This window comes from Haliotis rubra, unplaced genomic scaffold (genome assembly GCF_003918875.1).
Source record: "Haliotis rubra isolate DU_JTF1 unplaced genomic scaffold, ASM391887v1 Scf25, whole genome shotgun sequence".
Taxonomy (NCBI): domain Eukaryota; kingdom Metazoa; phylum Mollusca; class Gastropoda; order Lepetellida; family Haliotidae; genus Haliotis; species Haliotis rubra.
In genome coordinates, this window is record NW_025766558.1 from 1489939 (window position 1) to 1506882 (window position 16944).

General features: G+C 40.9%; 1 protein-coding gene across 2 annotated transcripts in view; it reads right to left on the reverse strand.

The window, feature by feature from the left end:
* The window catches only part of LOC124279405 (nuclear receptor subfamily 2 group C member 1-like), an 80426-nt gene that overhangs the window by 13680 nt on the left and 49802 nt on the right, over positions 1-16944 (reverse strand). For both annotated transcript variants that reach the window (XM_046715224.1, XM_046715225.1), the window contains exons 3-6: positions 8259-8403; positions 4880-4992; positions 2483-2630; positions 749-1020 (exon numbers count right to left, since the gene is read on the reverse strand). In XM_046715224.1, the coding sequence (XP_046571180.1) occupies positions 749-1020; positions 2483-2630; positions 4880-4992; positions 8259-8403 (678 nt within the window). The remainder of the gene's footprint in view (positions 1-748; positions 1021-2482; positions 2631-4879; positions 4993-8258; positions 8404-16944) is intronic.

Below are 16944 nucleotides of genomic sequence, written 5' to 3' on the forward strand. Positions count from 1 at the left end.
TTCTAAACCAGGTACCCATGGTAGATAAGCAACAGATTTGGGCACCTGTTCTAAACCAGGTACCCGTGGTAGACAAGCAACAGATTTGGGCACCTGTTCTAAACCAGGTACCCGTGGTAGACAAGCAACAGATTTGGGCACCTGTTCTAAACCAGGTACCCGTGGTAGACAAGCAACAGATTTGGGCACCTGTTCTAATCCAGGTACACGTGATAGATAAGCAACAGATTTGGGCACCTGTTCTAAACCAGGTACCCGTGGTAGACAAGCAACAGATTTGGGCACCTGTTCTAAACCAGGTACCCGTGGTAGACAAGCAACAGATTTGGGCACCTGTTCTAAACCAGGTACATATGATAGATAAGCAACAGATTTGGGCACCTGTTGTAAACCAGGTACCCGTGGTAGACAAGCAACAGATTTGGGCACCTGTTCTAAACCAGGTACCCGTGGTAGGCATGGGCAGTGTTTAAACCATACCAAAACCTGTTCTAAAACCAGGTACCCGTGGTAGACAACCAAAGATTTGCACCTGTTCTAAACCAGGTGCCCGTGGTAGAACAAGCATCATTCCAGCAGATTTAACTGTTCTAATCCAGGTTCCTAATAGGCATCAGTGTTTCATACCAAAATGTGTAAGTGAAACCAAAGATGCCAACTGAAAACATCATTCCAGCTTTAACTGTTTACATGCTAAACAATGTATGGTTAACCTCTAACATCTACTAGCTACACGACCTTGACCTACTTTATTGGGCATGTTGAGTGCACTAAGTTCATGCCACGCTGCCTTCACTAGTTTGATGGTGTTGTCAATGACTTCCATATCAAGTTCCTTCTTAATTGGTGGTGGAATGACCTTGCTGTGTGCCCTGGCAAGTGCAGAAATATCCAGGGTGACGGGTGACGGTGACTGATCTTTATCCACTGCTTCCCCATTAACGGTTCGCTTCCCTTGTTTCCGAGCTTCTATAGAGATTGCATGTTTTATTGCATTGGGTTGACGACCAATTCGACTGGCTGAAACAGGGAAATGGTAACGATAAAAGTAGATTATGGTGTAGTTTATCAAAGTGTTGTTATTGTTTGCTGCTTAAAACATTTCAATGATAGGATGGTGGCTTGTAAAGAGACTTGAGTCTCGACCACAACATTACATGGTTGATATCATGAGAACATATCCATCATTATTGGGATACAAAGACATGCAATCAGCCAAGTCACAGGGTCAGACTGTTGATCCATTTAATCACAACCTATGACAAGCATGATTGCTGTAGACCTATATTCTTTCACAGGAGCCCCCAGGTCAAGTGAGGTGAGGTGAAATTGGGTTTAACGTCGTGCTTGAGAATATTTAGCCCAGACTCAAGCTGGTTTTATAGTGCTTGAGAATATTTCCCACTCACATTATACTGACTCCGAGCCAACCAGTCCTTGTCGTACCCATTAGCGCCAGGCAGGGACCAACAAGTACCATAGTTTAACGTCTTTTGGTATGGCGATGTTGGGGATGGAACCCGCGACCTTCTGCTCTCCGGGTGGACGCTCTAACCACTACACCACGGAGGCGGTCCCAGGTCAAGTGCACTATTGAGGAACTGGTTCCGGAAATACCAGTGATTTATGAGAAGAGCAATTTCCCCAGCTCCCAGGTACAAATACACTTGATCAATCAGTTTGACCATTCGATTTAATTCAGTCCCATCTTCTGCCCAACATTGTGGGGAGAGTTCAGAAATATAAAGATCACACATGTTCGGCACCTTGCTAACTTTCAGTATGATGCAGACAAAGCAAATGCCAAAATTGGGACAAATTTAGGAATCCAACCAGGAGATCCTGTCAGGGCGTGGGAGTATAACAGGTTACACATCTGGTCGTACAAGGTATCATCATCACACTATGACATAATGTTGAAAATCAAACAACGACTTTAGCAAGCAAGCACAAGGCCACCAGCACCCAAGCCAGCTTCTAGAAATAATGTTTTTTAGTTCTGTGGGCAAATCACCAAATACTGTACATGACCGAAGATAAGCCGAATTTTGAGGACCAAAAAAACAGTCTGTAGAAGGGGCTCGGCTTATCTACATGTTACACTTTTGTCACACTTTTTTTCTGGTGGTAAGAAAACGACATCGTATGGCTTGCTTAATGTGAATGAACAAGAGAAAATGACTTTGTCAGTGAAAACATCAAATTTGCAATTAAACATCATTTGACAAGTTTATGCATCTTTACAGTTCTAATTTGTTTTAGCTAGGCATTGTATTATATGCAGGGATTAAGTTAAGACCTCAGCTTATCTATGAAATCGGATTATCTAGGGTAATATATGGTAATCCTCCAATCCATCTTAGTCGTCATATATGACAACGTGGAACTATATCCATGTCTGCACCGGGTCAAGTCACAATGTTACCAACAATGTGGTTTCACATTAAAAAATTTAAATTTGAAATGAAACATGAAGTTGCACCTTCCACTGACATGCCAGCCTCCAGACACTTTCGGTAGCGACAGGCCTTGCACACATTGCGCGTCAGCATGCTTATCTCACACTTGTCATCCTTGGAACATTTGTATGAGTGCCATTCACGCTCTTTAGCCATTCGCCGAAAGAAGCCCTGTAGCACAAGAAGCAGAGACAGTTAGCACGGGTGGGGATGGGGTACAATCTGCAGTGATCAGAATTCAAGACCAAAGACAAGAACACTGTATCTGCAAATCTGGAAGGAAGGTCTGAGAGAGTACATGAGTGAGTGTTTATGACGCAGTATTTTAGCTCTATTATAACTTCCTGTAACTAATCCTGTATTCACTAGGTAAACTTGTCAGCATACAATGACCTGTTCAGCGACAAAACCCCACAGCATACAATGACCCGTTCAGCTACACAACGCCTAGGCATACAATGACCTGTTCAGCGACACAACCCCTCAGCATACAATGACCTGTACAGCGACGAATCCCTCAGCATGTACAATGACCCGTTCAGGTACACAAGCCCATGACATACAATGTCCTGTTCAGATGCAGCCCCCCTCAACGTACAATGACCTGTTCAGCCACACAACAACTCAGCATACAATGACCTGTTCAGCGACACAACAACTCAGCAAACAATGAGCCGTTCAGATACACAACCCCTCAGCATACAATGACCTGTTTAGCGACACAACCACTCTGCAATACAATGACCTGTTCAGCTTCAGAACCCCACAGCATACAATGACTTGTTCAGCAACACAACCCCACAGCATACACTGCCCTGTTCAGATACAGCACCCTTCAGCATAAAATGACCTGTTCAGATACACAACCACTCAGCATACGATGACCTGTTCAGCTACACAACCCCACAGCATACAATGACCTGTTCAGCGACACAACCCCACAGCATACACTGTCCTGTTCAGATACAGCACCCCTCAGCATACAATGACCTGTTCAGCGACACAACCACTCAGCAATACAATGACCTGTTCAGCTTCAGAACCCCACAGCATACAATGACCTGTTCAGCTACACAAGCCCACAGCATACAATGACCTGTTCAGCTACACAAGCCCACAGCATACAATGATCTGTTCAGCTTCACAAGCCCACAGCATGCAATGACCCGTTCAGCTACACAAGCCCATGACATACAATGTCCTGTTCATATACACCACCCCTCAGCATACAATGACCTGTTCAGCGACACAACCACTCAGCAATACAATGACCTGTTCAGCTCCAGAACCCCACAGCACACAATGACCTGTTCAGCCCAACAGAGTGCAGTATGGACTGAACATCACACAGCGGTCAGTCTTCCTCCAGAAACCTGATCTGATCCTTGTTGGCCTGGAGTACTTGCAGCTAACTAATATGGAACAGGACGAGATATATAAAAGCTGACAACCCTCCTTCAGTTATGAGTTCATTCTGGAAAGAAGAAGCATCACCTGTGTGGCAACAATGGCAGAAACACAAAGAAGGATTTTGATTTCTTGAAACCAAATGTTCTCTACGGTAATCTGAACTAGTAACAGCTAGGGGTGGGTATTGCAGAGAATTTTCATATTGCGATTGATTGCGATGTGAAAGCATATATTGCGATATGCATTTTAATATACTGCAAGAAGTATTTCTAAATAAAAAAACTACTTATAATAGAGTTAATGCTTGATTTATAGAGCATTAACACGACAAAATCACTATGCTTTATTAAGCTTTAATAAAAACTTTTAATCATGACAAAATAAAAATGTAAATAATATTTGGCACAAATGAAAGAAGGAAATATCCGAAGATTTCTGAGTGTTATGAAGTTTTCCGAATGCAAGTCAAAATACCAGTTTTCGATCAGCGTATCGCAATGCATATCGTTTTCATGTCTGAACCGGTAAATACGGGTAAACCGGTTATATTGCGCACCCCTAGTAACAGCACATACAGAAGAACAAAACAAAGATCATTCAACTTGTCTAAATAAGTAATTTCTTTGATGACTGTCATGTGTCATGAAACCGACACAACACAGAAATTTGTAGATATATAGCATGGAAAATATTGACATTGTGTGACAAATAAGGATTAATCAGCGTGTTGACATGCACTTGGTGGAAGTAGAGAAAATTGCACACCTAACTGCCTGGTTGCAATAAAGAGAACAGTCTATGGTGGAATCTTCAGCTACACTTGGCATTTATACATCACCCTTCCATGAGCAGTCTGTTTTCCAACACAGAAGATGTGCAAAGATAACACTACACTATCCCCTGCTGTCACCAAGATACATTTTGGAATACATCTGTAAACAGAACACAGTAAACAGTATCTAGTTGGGTGGAGTTTCATTAATCTATATGTGACAAGTGCATGCTCATACCTTACAACCCTCACAAGTGAGGGCGCCGAAATGAAAGCCAGATGACGATCCACCACAGACACGGCAAGGAATGTTAGATATACGAGCCACAACGTCCTTCACATGGCTGTCCCCTGAAACACAGAGTCAGTGAGTATGGTTTTACGCTGCTTTTAGCAATATTCCAGCAACATCCCAGTGGGTAACACCAGAAATGGGCTTCACATATTGTATCCATGTAGGGAATCGAACTTGGACATTCAGCGGGACGAGCAAAGACTTTTAAGGTCACATGCAACCCAAAAATCAAACATAATTAAAACACAATTATCACTTATTCATGACATATAATATGCATTGCTGATTATGAAAAAACAAATCAACAAAATTATAAGCGTATAATCGCAAATCAAAAGTGTAATATTTTGTACTTGGGTTTACCTCCCTCGAAACGAAGCAGCCGGGATACCGAACCCAGTCAGAGCCGGTGGGTGTGCACTCAAGTGTAACGGCTGGTTCATTAGCAGATGCTGCCTTCACGGCTCATTGTGTGTGTATATATAGAGATGTTGGGTTTTGTAAATACATGCTCATTTTTTGTGTATAACATTTTGCAATCAACAGACATCATAACATGTCATGTGTTCAAGTATCACACCTGCCTGTCTGTGTAATTACATAATGTGACAGAGACCGGACTCAGGCCATAAATCAATGTGTTTTGTTTATGGTGTATAGCCTGATTGGTGTTCGAATTGCATGTGGTCAGTGATTGCAGTTGTGTATTGAATATTGTCATTAGCAGACAGGCAGGCAGACACACAGGTGTCAATAAAACAAGACATTGAGTTTTGTCTGTGACAACGACATATCTATATCACAGTTAGAAATTGTGTCAACGCTAAATAATGACATTGCTTTTAAGTATCGAACTGAGAAAGTGTCTCGGTAAGAAGAACGTGTGGTGAAATAGACAAATGAAATTATATAAACAGTTAATTTACTGTCATAACATATAAAAAGTTCGCGCCTGTGAGATATCAACAAAACATTAGAAAAATAGCTCACACCAAAGCCTTCAGCGAGTATTCACCCGACAACCCGCTTCCAAGCTGCGCGAACCTATTTACTTGCGCATGTGCTATGAGCGCAGCCCAGCTGTTGAAACCCGTTTTCCCCAGAAAAGTCTGGGGAAAATTAGTGAAACGTTTGAACTCTGATTTCGCGCGTTTTTTTTCATCGTGTTATTTTTCAACTTTATAAGTTGAATTTGCATTTTTGACGATTTGTTTCGGTATGTCCATACCGAAAGGTATCAGAATCTGCAAAGTTGTGTTTTACGTTGCATGTGACCTTTAACCACTAGACTACCCCACTGCCCTGAGAGGAACAGAGGGAGATACAGAGGGGGAAATGTGACTTTCATCAGAACATCAGAGGTATTTTGATGCTACAAAAGATATGGCAAGCATTTACAGCTCAAATTTTCTTTACATAAATGAATTGTTTTAATCTATTTGCTTTGGTAGACAATCACATTCCCCATGCCTACCTCACCAAGCCTTAGTGGCTTTCAAGCTGGATCTGTGAATTGTTTGTATTTGTTTTTCAAATTTATCAGAACCATTAACAGGAAAAGGCTTATATGTGTGAAAAGGCTTTAAATGGTAATTTCACCATTTTGAATTGAATGATATATTGAAATGCACAAAATTTAAGAAAATATAGACCTAAAGAAAATCCAAATTTTCAACAAAATTAAACGCGTTCTTTTAAATGTGTGTACCAAAGGCATTAGTTTGGCATCATTAAATCACAAACAGATGAGGGGATGCCAAAGGAAAAGGTGCGGCCTTACTAATTATTACATACAAATGTAGTAGCTCTTACTTCATACCAATAATATTAACGGGAACAGGACTAACACTGACAACTGTTTTCATACTTCATAGATAAAGATGTATACATTTGTACTTGTTTGTAAGGCCAGACCAATTTTATTTCTTGTTTTACGGATCTGCCAGTCATATTTTTACAAGAATAAGAAAAAGGATCCCTGCTCACAAAAATAAAATCCTCATAATTTTATTTGCCAAATATGTAAACTGACAAGAAATTATTTTTAATATTGATTTTTGCCCCATATACACTCCATAAATTGACAATAGTATAATACTTTTAGTATTTAAAAGGCATATTACTTTGAGGTGATTTCTCTACTGGGTACCCATTCACTACTGAGAGAACTGAGGTATATTTTGAAGAAGATAACTGGCCTTGCCATGTGTTATATGTATTTCAGTGTTGGGTCTCTCAGGGGTAGGTGAAAGGCACCATCACCCATTCGACGACTCTTGCAGTTATAAGCCATCATATTGTTTCATATGATATACGTCTATTTAAACAGGCCCCTGTTTTATTGTCTCCCCTTCATCTCAGCATTTTGGTTTAGAATTTCAACGACACACAGGGATTGGGAAAGGCAGGGGCCATGAGACATTTTGCACATTAGAATAAAAAAGGACCTATTAAAATTTTGAAGTTTACTATTGATACAAGGGCAGCGGCACATTCTTAATTCAGAAAATGGCTAATAATCATGAAAATGGCCCATTGTCAGAGTTCTCTATCCCAATCCCTGGACACTGGCACTTTCTGTCCTGAAGATTTTGCTCACACTCATTATTTACCTCACTGAACTGGCATCTTATGTAGCCACTGATGAGTTGTCATGACAACATGCAAATGAATTACGGAAAGGGAAAGGAAAGACATCTTGACTTCCCTAGGTGCTGCTACATCTGCCATTACATAGGAAATGAGAAAAGTCCATCATAATGAAATCAATTTCTTTCCACGACATCTGCCTATATGTTGCATCTGACAAACACCATCTCATCCCAGTCAGGGCATTGACAGAGTCATTGTCGGAAGACAAAATCAACTCCCGAACCTTCTGACCAGAGAGTCAACTGGAGAGTACCATTAACTAAGAGACACATTTGGGTGATGGAAAATCCTGTCTAATCAGGGCCACATTAGGGTGATGGAAAATCCTGTCTAATCAGGGCCACATTAGGGTGATGGAAAGGGGTGATGGAAAATCCTGTCTAATCAGGGCCACATTTGGGTGATGGAAAATCCTGTCTAATCAGGGCGACGTTAGGGTGATGGAAAATCCTGTCTAATCAGGGCCACATAAGGGTGATGGAAAATCCTGTCTAATCAGGGCCACATTTGGGTGATGGAAAATCCTGTCTAATCAGGGCCACATTAGGGTGATGGAGAGTCCTTTCTAATCAGGGCCACATTAGGGTGATGGAGAGTCCTTTCTAATCAGGGCCACATTAGGGCAATGGAAAATCCTGTCTATTACAAGGCAGATGAGGCTGGATGTTACCTGGGCTGTACATGTCGAGAGAAAGGCACTTTTGGTAGCGGCAATGCTGGCAACGAACACGCGTTTCTCTTGTGATTACACAATCTTCTGATTTGTGACACACAAACTTCACCTTCTCTTGGCGTGATGCTCGCACAAAGAATTTCTGAAAAGGAAATGATAAATTACATGGAAATGTGTATTATGTTGTTATACCACGATTATTGTTATGTCCTCACAACTAGAGGGGATTATCAACTTTATCAGCTGTTTCATCCATGACAATTTCCTGACTGCGGTGGGGTAGCCTAAGCATTTAATCATCACGTCCGAAGACCCAGGTTCAATTCCCCGCATGGGTACAATGTGTGAAACCTATTCCTGGTGTCCCCTGCCGTGATATTGCTGGAATATTGCTAAAAGCAGCGTAAAATTAGACTCACTCACTCCTGACTGAAGAGATTTGATTTGTCGAGCCCCCACTAGTCACGTGAGTAAGATGTCTGTTAATGCCGCATCCTGAGGTGTATCAATACCTGTTACAGGGACAGATATTACCACTAGTCACGTGAGTAAGATGTCCGTTAATGCCGCGTCCTGAAGTGTATCAATACCTGTTACAGGGACAGATACTACCACTAGTCACTTGAGTAAGATGTCCGTTAATGCCGAGCCCTGAGGCTTTTCAATACCTGTTACAGGGACAGATACTACCACTAGTCACGTGAGTAAGATGTCCGTTAATGCTGCGTCCTGAGGTGTATCAATACCTGTTACAGGGACAGATATTACCACTAGTCACGTGAGTAAGATGTCCATTAATGCTGCGTCCTGAGGTGTATCAATACCTGTTACAGGGACAGATACTACCACTAGTCACGTGAGTAAGATGTCCGTTAATGCTGCGTCCTTCAGGTGTATCAATACCTGTTACAGGGACAGATACTACCACTAGTCACGTGAGTAAGATGTCCGTTAATGCTGCGTCCTGAGGTGTATCAATACCTGTTACAGGGACAGATACTACCACTAGTCACGTGAGTAAGATGTCCGTTAATGCCGAGCCCTGAGGCTTTTCAATACCTGTTACAGGGACAGATACTACCACTAGTCACGTGAGTAAGATGTCCGTTAATGCTGCGTCCTTCAGGTGTATCAATACCTGTTACAGGGACAGATATTATCACTAGTCACGTGAGTAAGATGTCCGTTAATGCTGCGTCCTGAGGTGTATCAATACCTGTTACAGGGAGGGACAGATAAGACTACCACTAGTTACGGAGTACTAGATGTCAGCGTGAGTAATGTCCGTTAATGCTCGTCCTTCAGGTGTATCAATACCTGTTACAGGGACAGATACTACCAATAGTAACGTGAGTAAGACGTCCGTTAATGCTGCGTCCTGAGGTGTATCAATACCTGTTACAGGGACAGATACTACCACTAGTCATGTGGGTAAGATGTCTGTTAATGCTGCATCCTGAGGTGTATCAATACCTGTTACAGGGACAGATATTACCACTAGTCACGTGAGTAAGATGTCTGTTAATGCTGCATCCTGAGGTGTATCAATACCTGTTACAGGGACAGATATTACCACTAGTCACGTGAGTAAGATGTCCGTTAATGCTGCGTCCTGAGGTGTATCAATACCTGTTACAGGGACAGATATTACCACTAGTCACGTGAGTAAGATGTCCGTTAATGCTGCATCCTGAGGTGTATCAATACCTGTTACAGGGACAGATATTACCACTAGTCACGTGACGTGAGTAAGATGTCCGTTAATGCTGCGTCCTGAGGTGTATCAATACCTGTTACAGGGACAGATATTACCACTAGTCACGTGAGTAAGATGTCCGTTAATGCTAATGCTGTTACGATACCACCACTAGTCACGCGAGAGTCATCCTGAGGTGTATCAATACCTGTTACAGGGACAGATACTACCACTAGTCACGTGAGTAAGATGTCCGTTAATGCTGCGTCCTTCAGGTGTATCAATACCTGTTACAGGGACAGATACTACCACTAGTCACGTGAGTAAGATGTCCGTTAATGCTGCGTCCTGAGGTGTATCAATACCTGTTACAGGGACAGATACTACCACTACCACTAACACCAGAAATGTTCTTCACACATTGTACCCATGTGGGGAATCGAACCTGAGCCTTCGGTGTTACGAGCTAACGCTTTAACCACTAGGCTACCCCACCGCCCCTTGACAGTAATGAGGTCACTGGTCAGTGTTGTGTGTAAATACAATACTGTCATCATGGTCAAAACATTTCTGTTATTATATCAGTCCACTGTTGACTTGTTATTGTATTTGTTACCTAATTTACATACTCATCACCCAGTATTCATCATACGTATCGGATTTACCTCACAGCGGACACCTTGCAACCCAGAGAAACAGTATGAAGTAAGACAGGGAGACAGGATCTTATCAGACGGAGCAGGAGTCATCAAAGATGACAAATCCCCCCCAAAATTTGAAAGAACAAATTTAACGAACAACTTAACGTCCAGCTTGATGAGAGAATTTCTGTCTAGTCTGTCCATCCATAATCAACAGTAGTTATTGAGCTATCAAAACAATAACATTGAATCAGGATTAGTAACTTTGTGCTTCTATGTCAGGTACACACGAATATCAAAATCAAAGGAAAAAAATACAAACTTAAAAATCCCTAACAGCAAAAGGCAGCAGTTGACCACCTGGTTTCATGAACGAATACCAAAAAGTTTTAGAGAGATGATCCAGCAAACACAACACTACGAACAGAGTCAAAGTCAAACGTATTGCCATGGAAACAGGAAACAAATTCATTTTCTTAAAATTCCTAACTAGCAAAAGGCAACACTTCAGCCCATGGTTAATACATGCTATTCATTCGCACCACTTCGGGATCTGTTTGATATATCTGCCAAGTTTTGTTGAAAGATATTGAATGGTTTTTGAGTCGTGCTCGGGAAATGACACCTACGACCATTTCAGCTGAGTCAGACTAAGTATTTCCATGGAAACAAGGAAAAAGCAAGTTTTGAAAAATTCCTAAATAACAAAAGGCACCACTTCAGCCCTTGGTTAATACATGGTTTTCAAGTTGTGCTCTCGAAACGAAATCCACCTCCTCCTTTTGAAACCAAATCCAAATTGTTTCCATGGAAATCGAGAAAAATAAAAATGCCAAAATATAAATCTGTAAATAGCAAAAGGCAGTACTTCAGGTTCTGTTTGATATATCTACCAACTTTTGTTGTAAAATATTGATCGGGTTTTTTTTAGTTATGCTCTGGAAACAAAATGATTATGACAGATAAGGCATTGACTATATGCCCCCCCAACATTTTATGCCGAGGGATGATAATTTTGTTTTAATGACGTTCTAACTGATCAATGCCAAAACTCAAGCATTATATATAATTTAATACTGCCCCTTGGCAGAAAGTGCCCCTTGGTTTTGTCTGCAAGTAGATTTCATTTCCTAAAATTAAGCCCTGGCAATCACAATAGGAAATAGACTGACTGACTGTGTTTGGTTTTACGCCGCTTTTAGCAATATTCCAGCAACATCACAGCGGGGAATAGGAATTAGAAGACTCAAAATGGTACTTTATACTGCTGAATTTTTCTCCAGAAATCACTGATTTGTTGATGAGAAAAATATATACTGAGTTACCCATGAGATAAATGTATCTTTTGTCATCTCCAGACATATCAGGCAAACACTGATGAGGCCGAGAATTGGAAGACAAATGTAAGTCAATGTTTTTCTGATGAAGCTGAAGAAAGAATCACATCAAGTTCTGGACAAGATGGATGTACAATTCAGTCTGAGAGTATCACAGATAATGCAATCATATCACTGCCACAATAATCTTGGTATTTCCACAATCACACCTGAACTTGAACTGGTGAAAGACAGTCATGGACAGAAACAGACCCCATCTGTACATTTCCCTGAATGATCTGGCACCGGTGAAGGTCCAAACCTTGACATCAGAAATATGTATCATAAATCATATCCGATGACGACTTGTCACACTGAAGACTATATGCTAAGGGACTGGCCTCTGCCTACTTGGAGTCCCATCACTGTCGTGCGAGACAAAGCGAGATTTGTTGAGTTACCTGCGAGGGTTTCGTGAATTGATTTAATCACCTGCTGAAGGCTTTACATACTTACAATCTTTGGGTTTGTTAATTTTCTTGATTTGTTAGAGAATATCTATTACATTTACGTAATATGGTCTCTCTCGGTTTATGGTCACTGCCCCACAAATGTCCAACATACCACTTGCAATCCTAGATCGTTAATGATAATCCCATCCCTCAGTGTATGGTCTCTGCACCACAAATGTCCAACATACCACTTGCAATCCTAGATCGTTAATGATAATCCTGTCCCTCGGTATATGGTCTCTGCCCCACAAATGTCCAACATACCACTTGCAATCCTAGATCGTTAATGATAATCCTGTCCCTCGGTATATGGATAATCCCATCTCTCGGTATATGGTCTCTGCCCCTTACAAATGTCCAACATACCAGTTGCAATCCTAGATGGTTAATGATAATCCATCCCTCTATATGGTCTCTGCCCCACAAATGTCCAACATACCACTTGCAATCCTAGATCGTTAATGATAATCCTGTCCCTCGGTGTATGGTCTCTGCCCCACAAATGTCCAACATACCACTTGCAATCCTAGATCGTTAATGATAATCCTGTCCCTCGGTATATGGTCTCTGCCCCACAAATGTCCAACATACCAGTTGCAATCCTAGATCGTTAATGATAATCCCATCCCTCGGTGTATGGTCTCTGCCCCACAAATGTCCAACATACCAGTTGCAATCCTAGATCGTTAATGACAATCCCATCCCTCGGTATATGGTCTCTGCCCCACAAATGTCCAACATACCACTTGCAATCCTAGATCGTTAATGATAATCCTGTCCCTCGGTATATGGTCTCTGCCTCACAAATGTCCAACATACCACTTGCAATCCTAGATCGTTAATGATAATCCTGTCCCTCGGTATATGGTCTCTGCCCCACAAATGTCCAACATACCAGTTGCAATCCTAGATCGTTAATGATAATCCTGTCCCTCGGTGTATGGTCTCTGCCTCACAAATGTTCAACATACCACTTGCAATCCTAGATCGATTAATGATAATCCATAATGATAATCCTGTCCCTCGGTATATGGTCTCTGCCCCACAAATGTCCAACATACCAGTTGCAATCCTAGATCGTTAATGATAATCCCATCCCCCGGTGTATGGTCTCTGCCTCACAAATGTCAATTGCCGTACAGCCTTGAATTACAGGCGTCAATAGCTGCCTTAATAAGTCATAACCTTCATGGTTTGATAACATCAATTATAGCTTGAGAAAATACATGATCAGTCAGAGACGTAACGTGTACGCGAGACGGCCAATCGTCTCTTGTACGCGAGACGGGTGCGCTCCGCGGTACTAACTGAAGCGTTTGACCCTTATTAATTCAATCACCGTGGAACCAACTCGATTGGGTGCAAACACGGCGCGGGGTGATTAAAGCGTCCCGTAAAATCACCAAGCGTGGTGGTTACTTGACAGTCGTGAATAAACAAGTTTCTCAGGAAGAAATACCACGCCCAGGGTCGGTTGTTTACATATGCAAATTACGTAAAAACAATTAATCGCATTTGAAAAAGTGATTTATTTTAGTGGAAGTCATAGCTAATTTTAAAAAATGTTAAAGTATTCATCTTTGCAGTGAGTTCTGGAACATTTTGAAACTAATATGACCTCTACCGCCATTGCATCTTGCATGAATCAAAACTTACTTCAAGAGTAATCCTGCAAACAACTATAAAGTCATTTGCATATTTTCTGGAAGTGACGTATTGTGTACCTTCACCTGCAAATACAGCACACGGCTCGCTTTTTGAAAAGCGGAAAAAATTATTGTTATCGTGTATCCAAATGAATAGAAGTCTCAGATGTTTTGATTAAAATGATATTACTGATCTCAATTCCTAAATAGTTTTTAATATTTAAACTAGTTTAGATTGTCCAAAGTAAACGTTTGACAATGGTTTGTATAGTGTGATCGTGTTGAACGAGTTGCGACTATGTGCGACAGAATTGAAGATAAAACATCAGTTAACCGAAAATATATCAAAAATGCCAAATGTCAATAAGCGTTCATAATCCCGATACCGATAACATTACCTCTCGCGTTAATGGAGGTGTCCCATGATGCATGTCTCAGCTACCCGATCTGTACATAGTGTCTTGATTTCGCATTACACAGCTCTGAAATCTTACCTGTTCACCTCACTAATTTTCACGTATTTGTAATCGTAAAAGTAACCTATCAATTCAATACTAACGTAAAAGTTGTCTTTGCTTTTACAGCGTGTAAAGAGACTCAATGGTGTATTCGAAACTGAATCGAAAAGAAGTCACTGTCAGTCTTAGTTGACATCTCGTGCTAATCAAAGTTAGTGTTAAATCAAAATGCAGAGCCGTTTCTTTGACTTTTGACGACAGCTCATGCTGTTGACGTGTCGATATTGGATCTCTGAGAATACATGTCAGCTTGTGCTCGCATTAGCCGTGTATGCTGTTTTACGGAATACCCTGCAAGCGTGCGCGACACTGTTTCAGCCAATCAAATGGAGCCTGAAGCCCTCATGTGTGAGGTGTTATCGGAAGCGCCCAGTTTCATCGGCATGCACATGGATTTTGTAAACACATCCCAAAACGTTTTTTTATGTGTGAATTAAGGCTATGATACATATCTTTGTGAATATCTTCACTTGTATCAGCGTGCATTATTTCATTTTCAAGACGATTATAGAAAACAGACTTGTAAACCTGGCCTGTGTCATTGGAACCGATATCGATCGTATTGACGGTTCACATATATACGGCATATACAAGGCAGGTGTATTTTAATTACTATTATTTGTTTGTGATATATTGATAAACAGATAAACATAACATTTTCAGAAGCATTTATGGAATATTATGCAAACTGTTTCAATCAAATGAGACTGTTGCTAAAACCCCTTAAAAGCAAAGTTTCAAAAATGGATATTTTTTTAGAACCGTGAATATACGATGTGATATGGGATGCGTCTATAACACTTTTCTGTTGGTGATACATCAGTTTGTAAAATGACACAGAGAAGTTATGAAGAAAACAAACTAATTAGACGCTAATTGTTTTATGGGTTCTAGAGAGCCGCTCAAACGGCTCACTGATCACGGGTTGAGGATGTTTTTTCCCTCTGCAAACACGGTCCAGGGCCTGATAACCACCCTTTGCCCGCGAAAAATGATTAGTTGACAATGATGATGCACATAAATAAGTTGTACCTAATGTATGCATTCAGAAATCGGCACTTTGTGTCGCATTATGTCAGTAAGCTCACGTTAAATCTACAAATTTTAGGAGAAGCATTTACATAGGCTGATGCAGCCTGTTTGCTGATCCTTTTTCCTTTTGTAAGTTATGATGTTTAATGTATATTACATGTCTTTGTGGAAATAAAATACTGTTTAAATCAAATCTACAAATTATCATCATCATTATCTTTGAAAGAAATGTGTATCATGACGACGGCGATTTGATTAACAAGCATCATCCTGGAAGATACTATCCCATTCCTCCAGCCCCTACAGTGTGCACAGTATATTAAAGGTAAGAATATGTTGTTTCACTTACCCTGTACCTATACAGGTAACTTCGGCCAGACGCGGAAATATATACACATGCATAAGTACGTTTTCTAAAACAAAACTAACGACACACATTATCAGATGAACTTCAGGTAAAAATTTATACTTTTTTTATTTACATATATTCTATGTATTTGCGTGAAACAGAAAAGGTTTTCGTTCCTGGACGCCAGCATGGACAGTGGAAGACAACCAACCCTGGGTACAGTCCTGCATGTTGGGTTGGACAGCCTGGAGTCATCTGCAGAATGAATAAATATATTTATTCCAGTGAGCATTGCATTATTTGTTATAAAAACGAAAATGTATAAACCCTTCACTGGATGTTTGAATGTATTTGGTATAATTATGAAAATGCATATTTAAAATTCTTCAGTACGGCGACTTGTATTAGTCTTCGCACATATTTTGACAGACTGCAACACAATTAAATTTCAGTTAGATTACGCAATACGTTCCATCACACACATGACCCTGTTTTCCTGCGATGACTAAGCCGGAATAAAGACAAGGCCGAACGCGGTCTGGCATAGTTTATGACTGCAGTTGGATATCGCTAAATATACAGGTGGGAGACTGGAGACCTGCAACAGGTGTGATGCAATACAGCACGTTATTTCGGGGTATATACATATAATGGGCTTGCAGACAGCTTAGCCGGCTGACAGTCTGGTGGACACGGCGACTGTGCAATTTCCTGCATATGGTGCTTTTATGGTCCGTGGTGTAATATCTTATTATTATATAGGTAGTATTTTTCCTGTACCACGATTGGTCAAAAGACCGTCACATGTTTGACTACAAAACACGATATTGACTTGAGTTTTCTGATAAATTACGATATTGACTTGGGTTACTAAAAATAGACAAGGAATCCCGTACGAAGGGGTTTCCCCCGCTTTTCAGCCAATCAGATCACTCGGATAGATGGCACAGCGTGTGCATTAAAAGTTTATGTT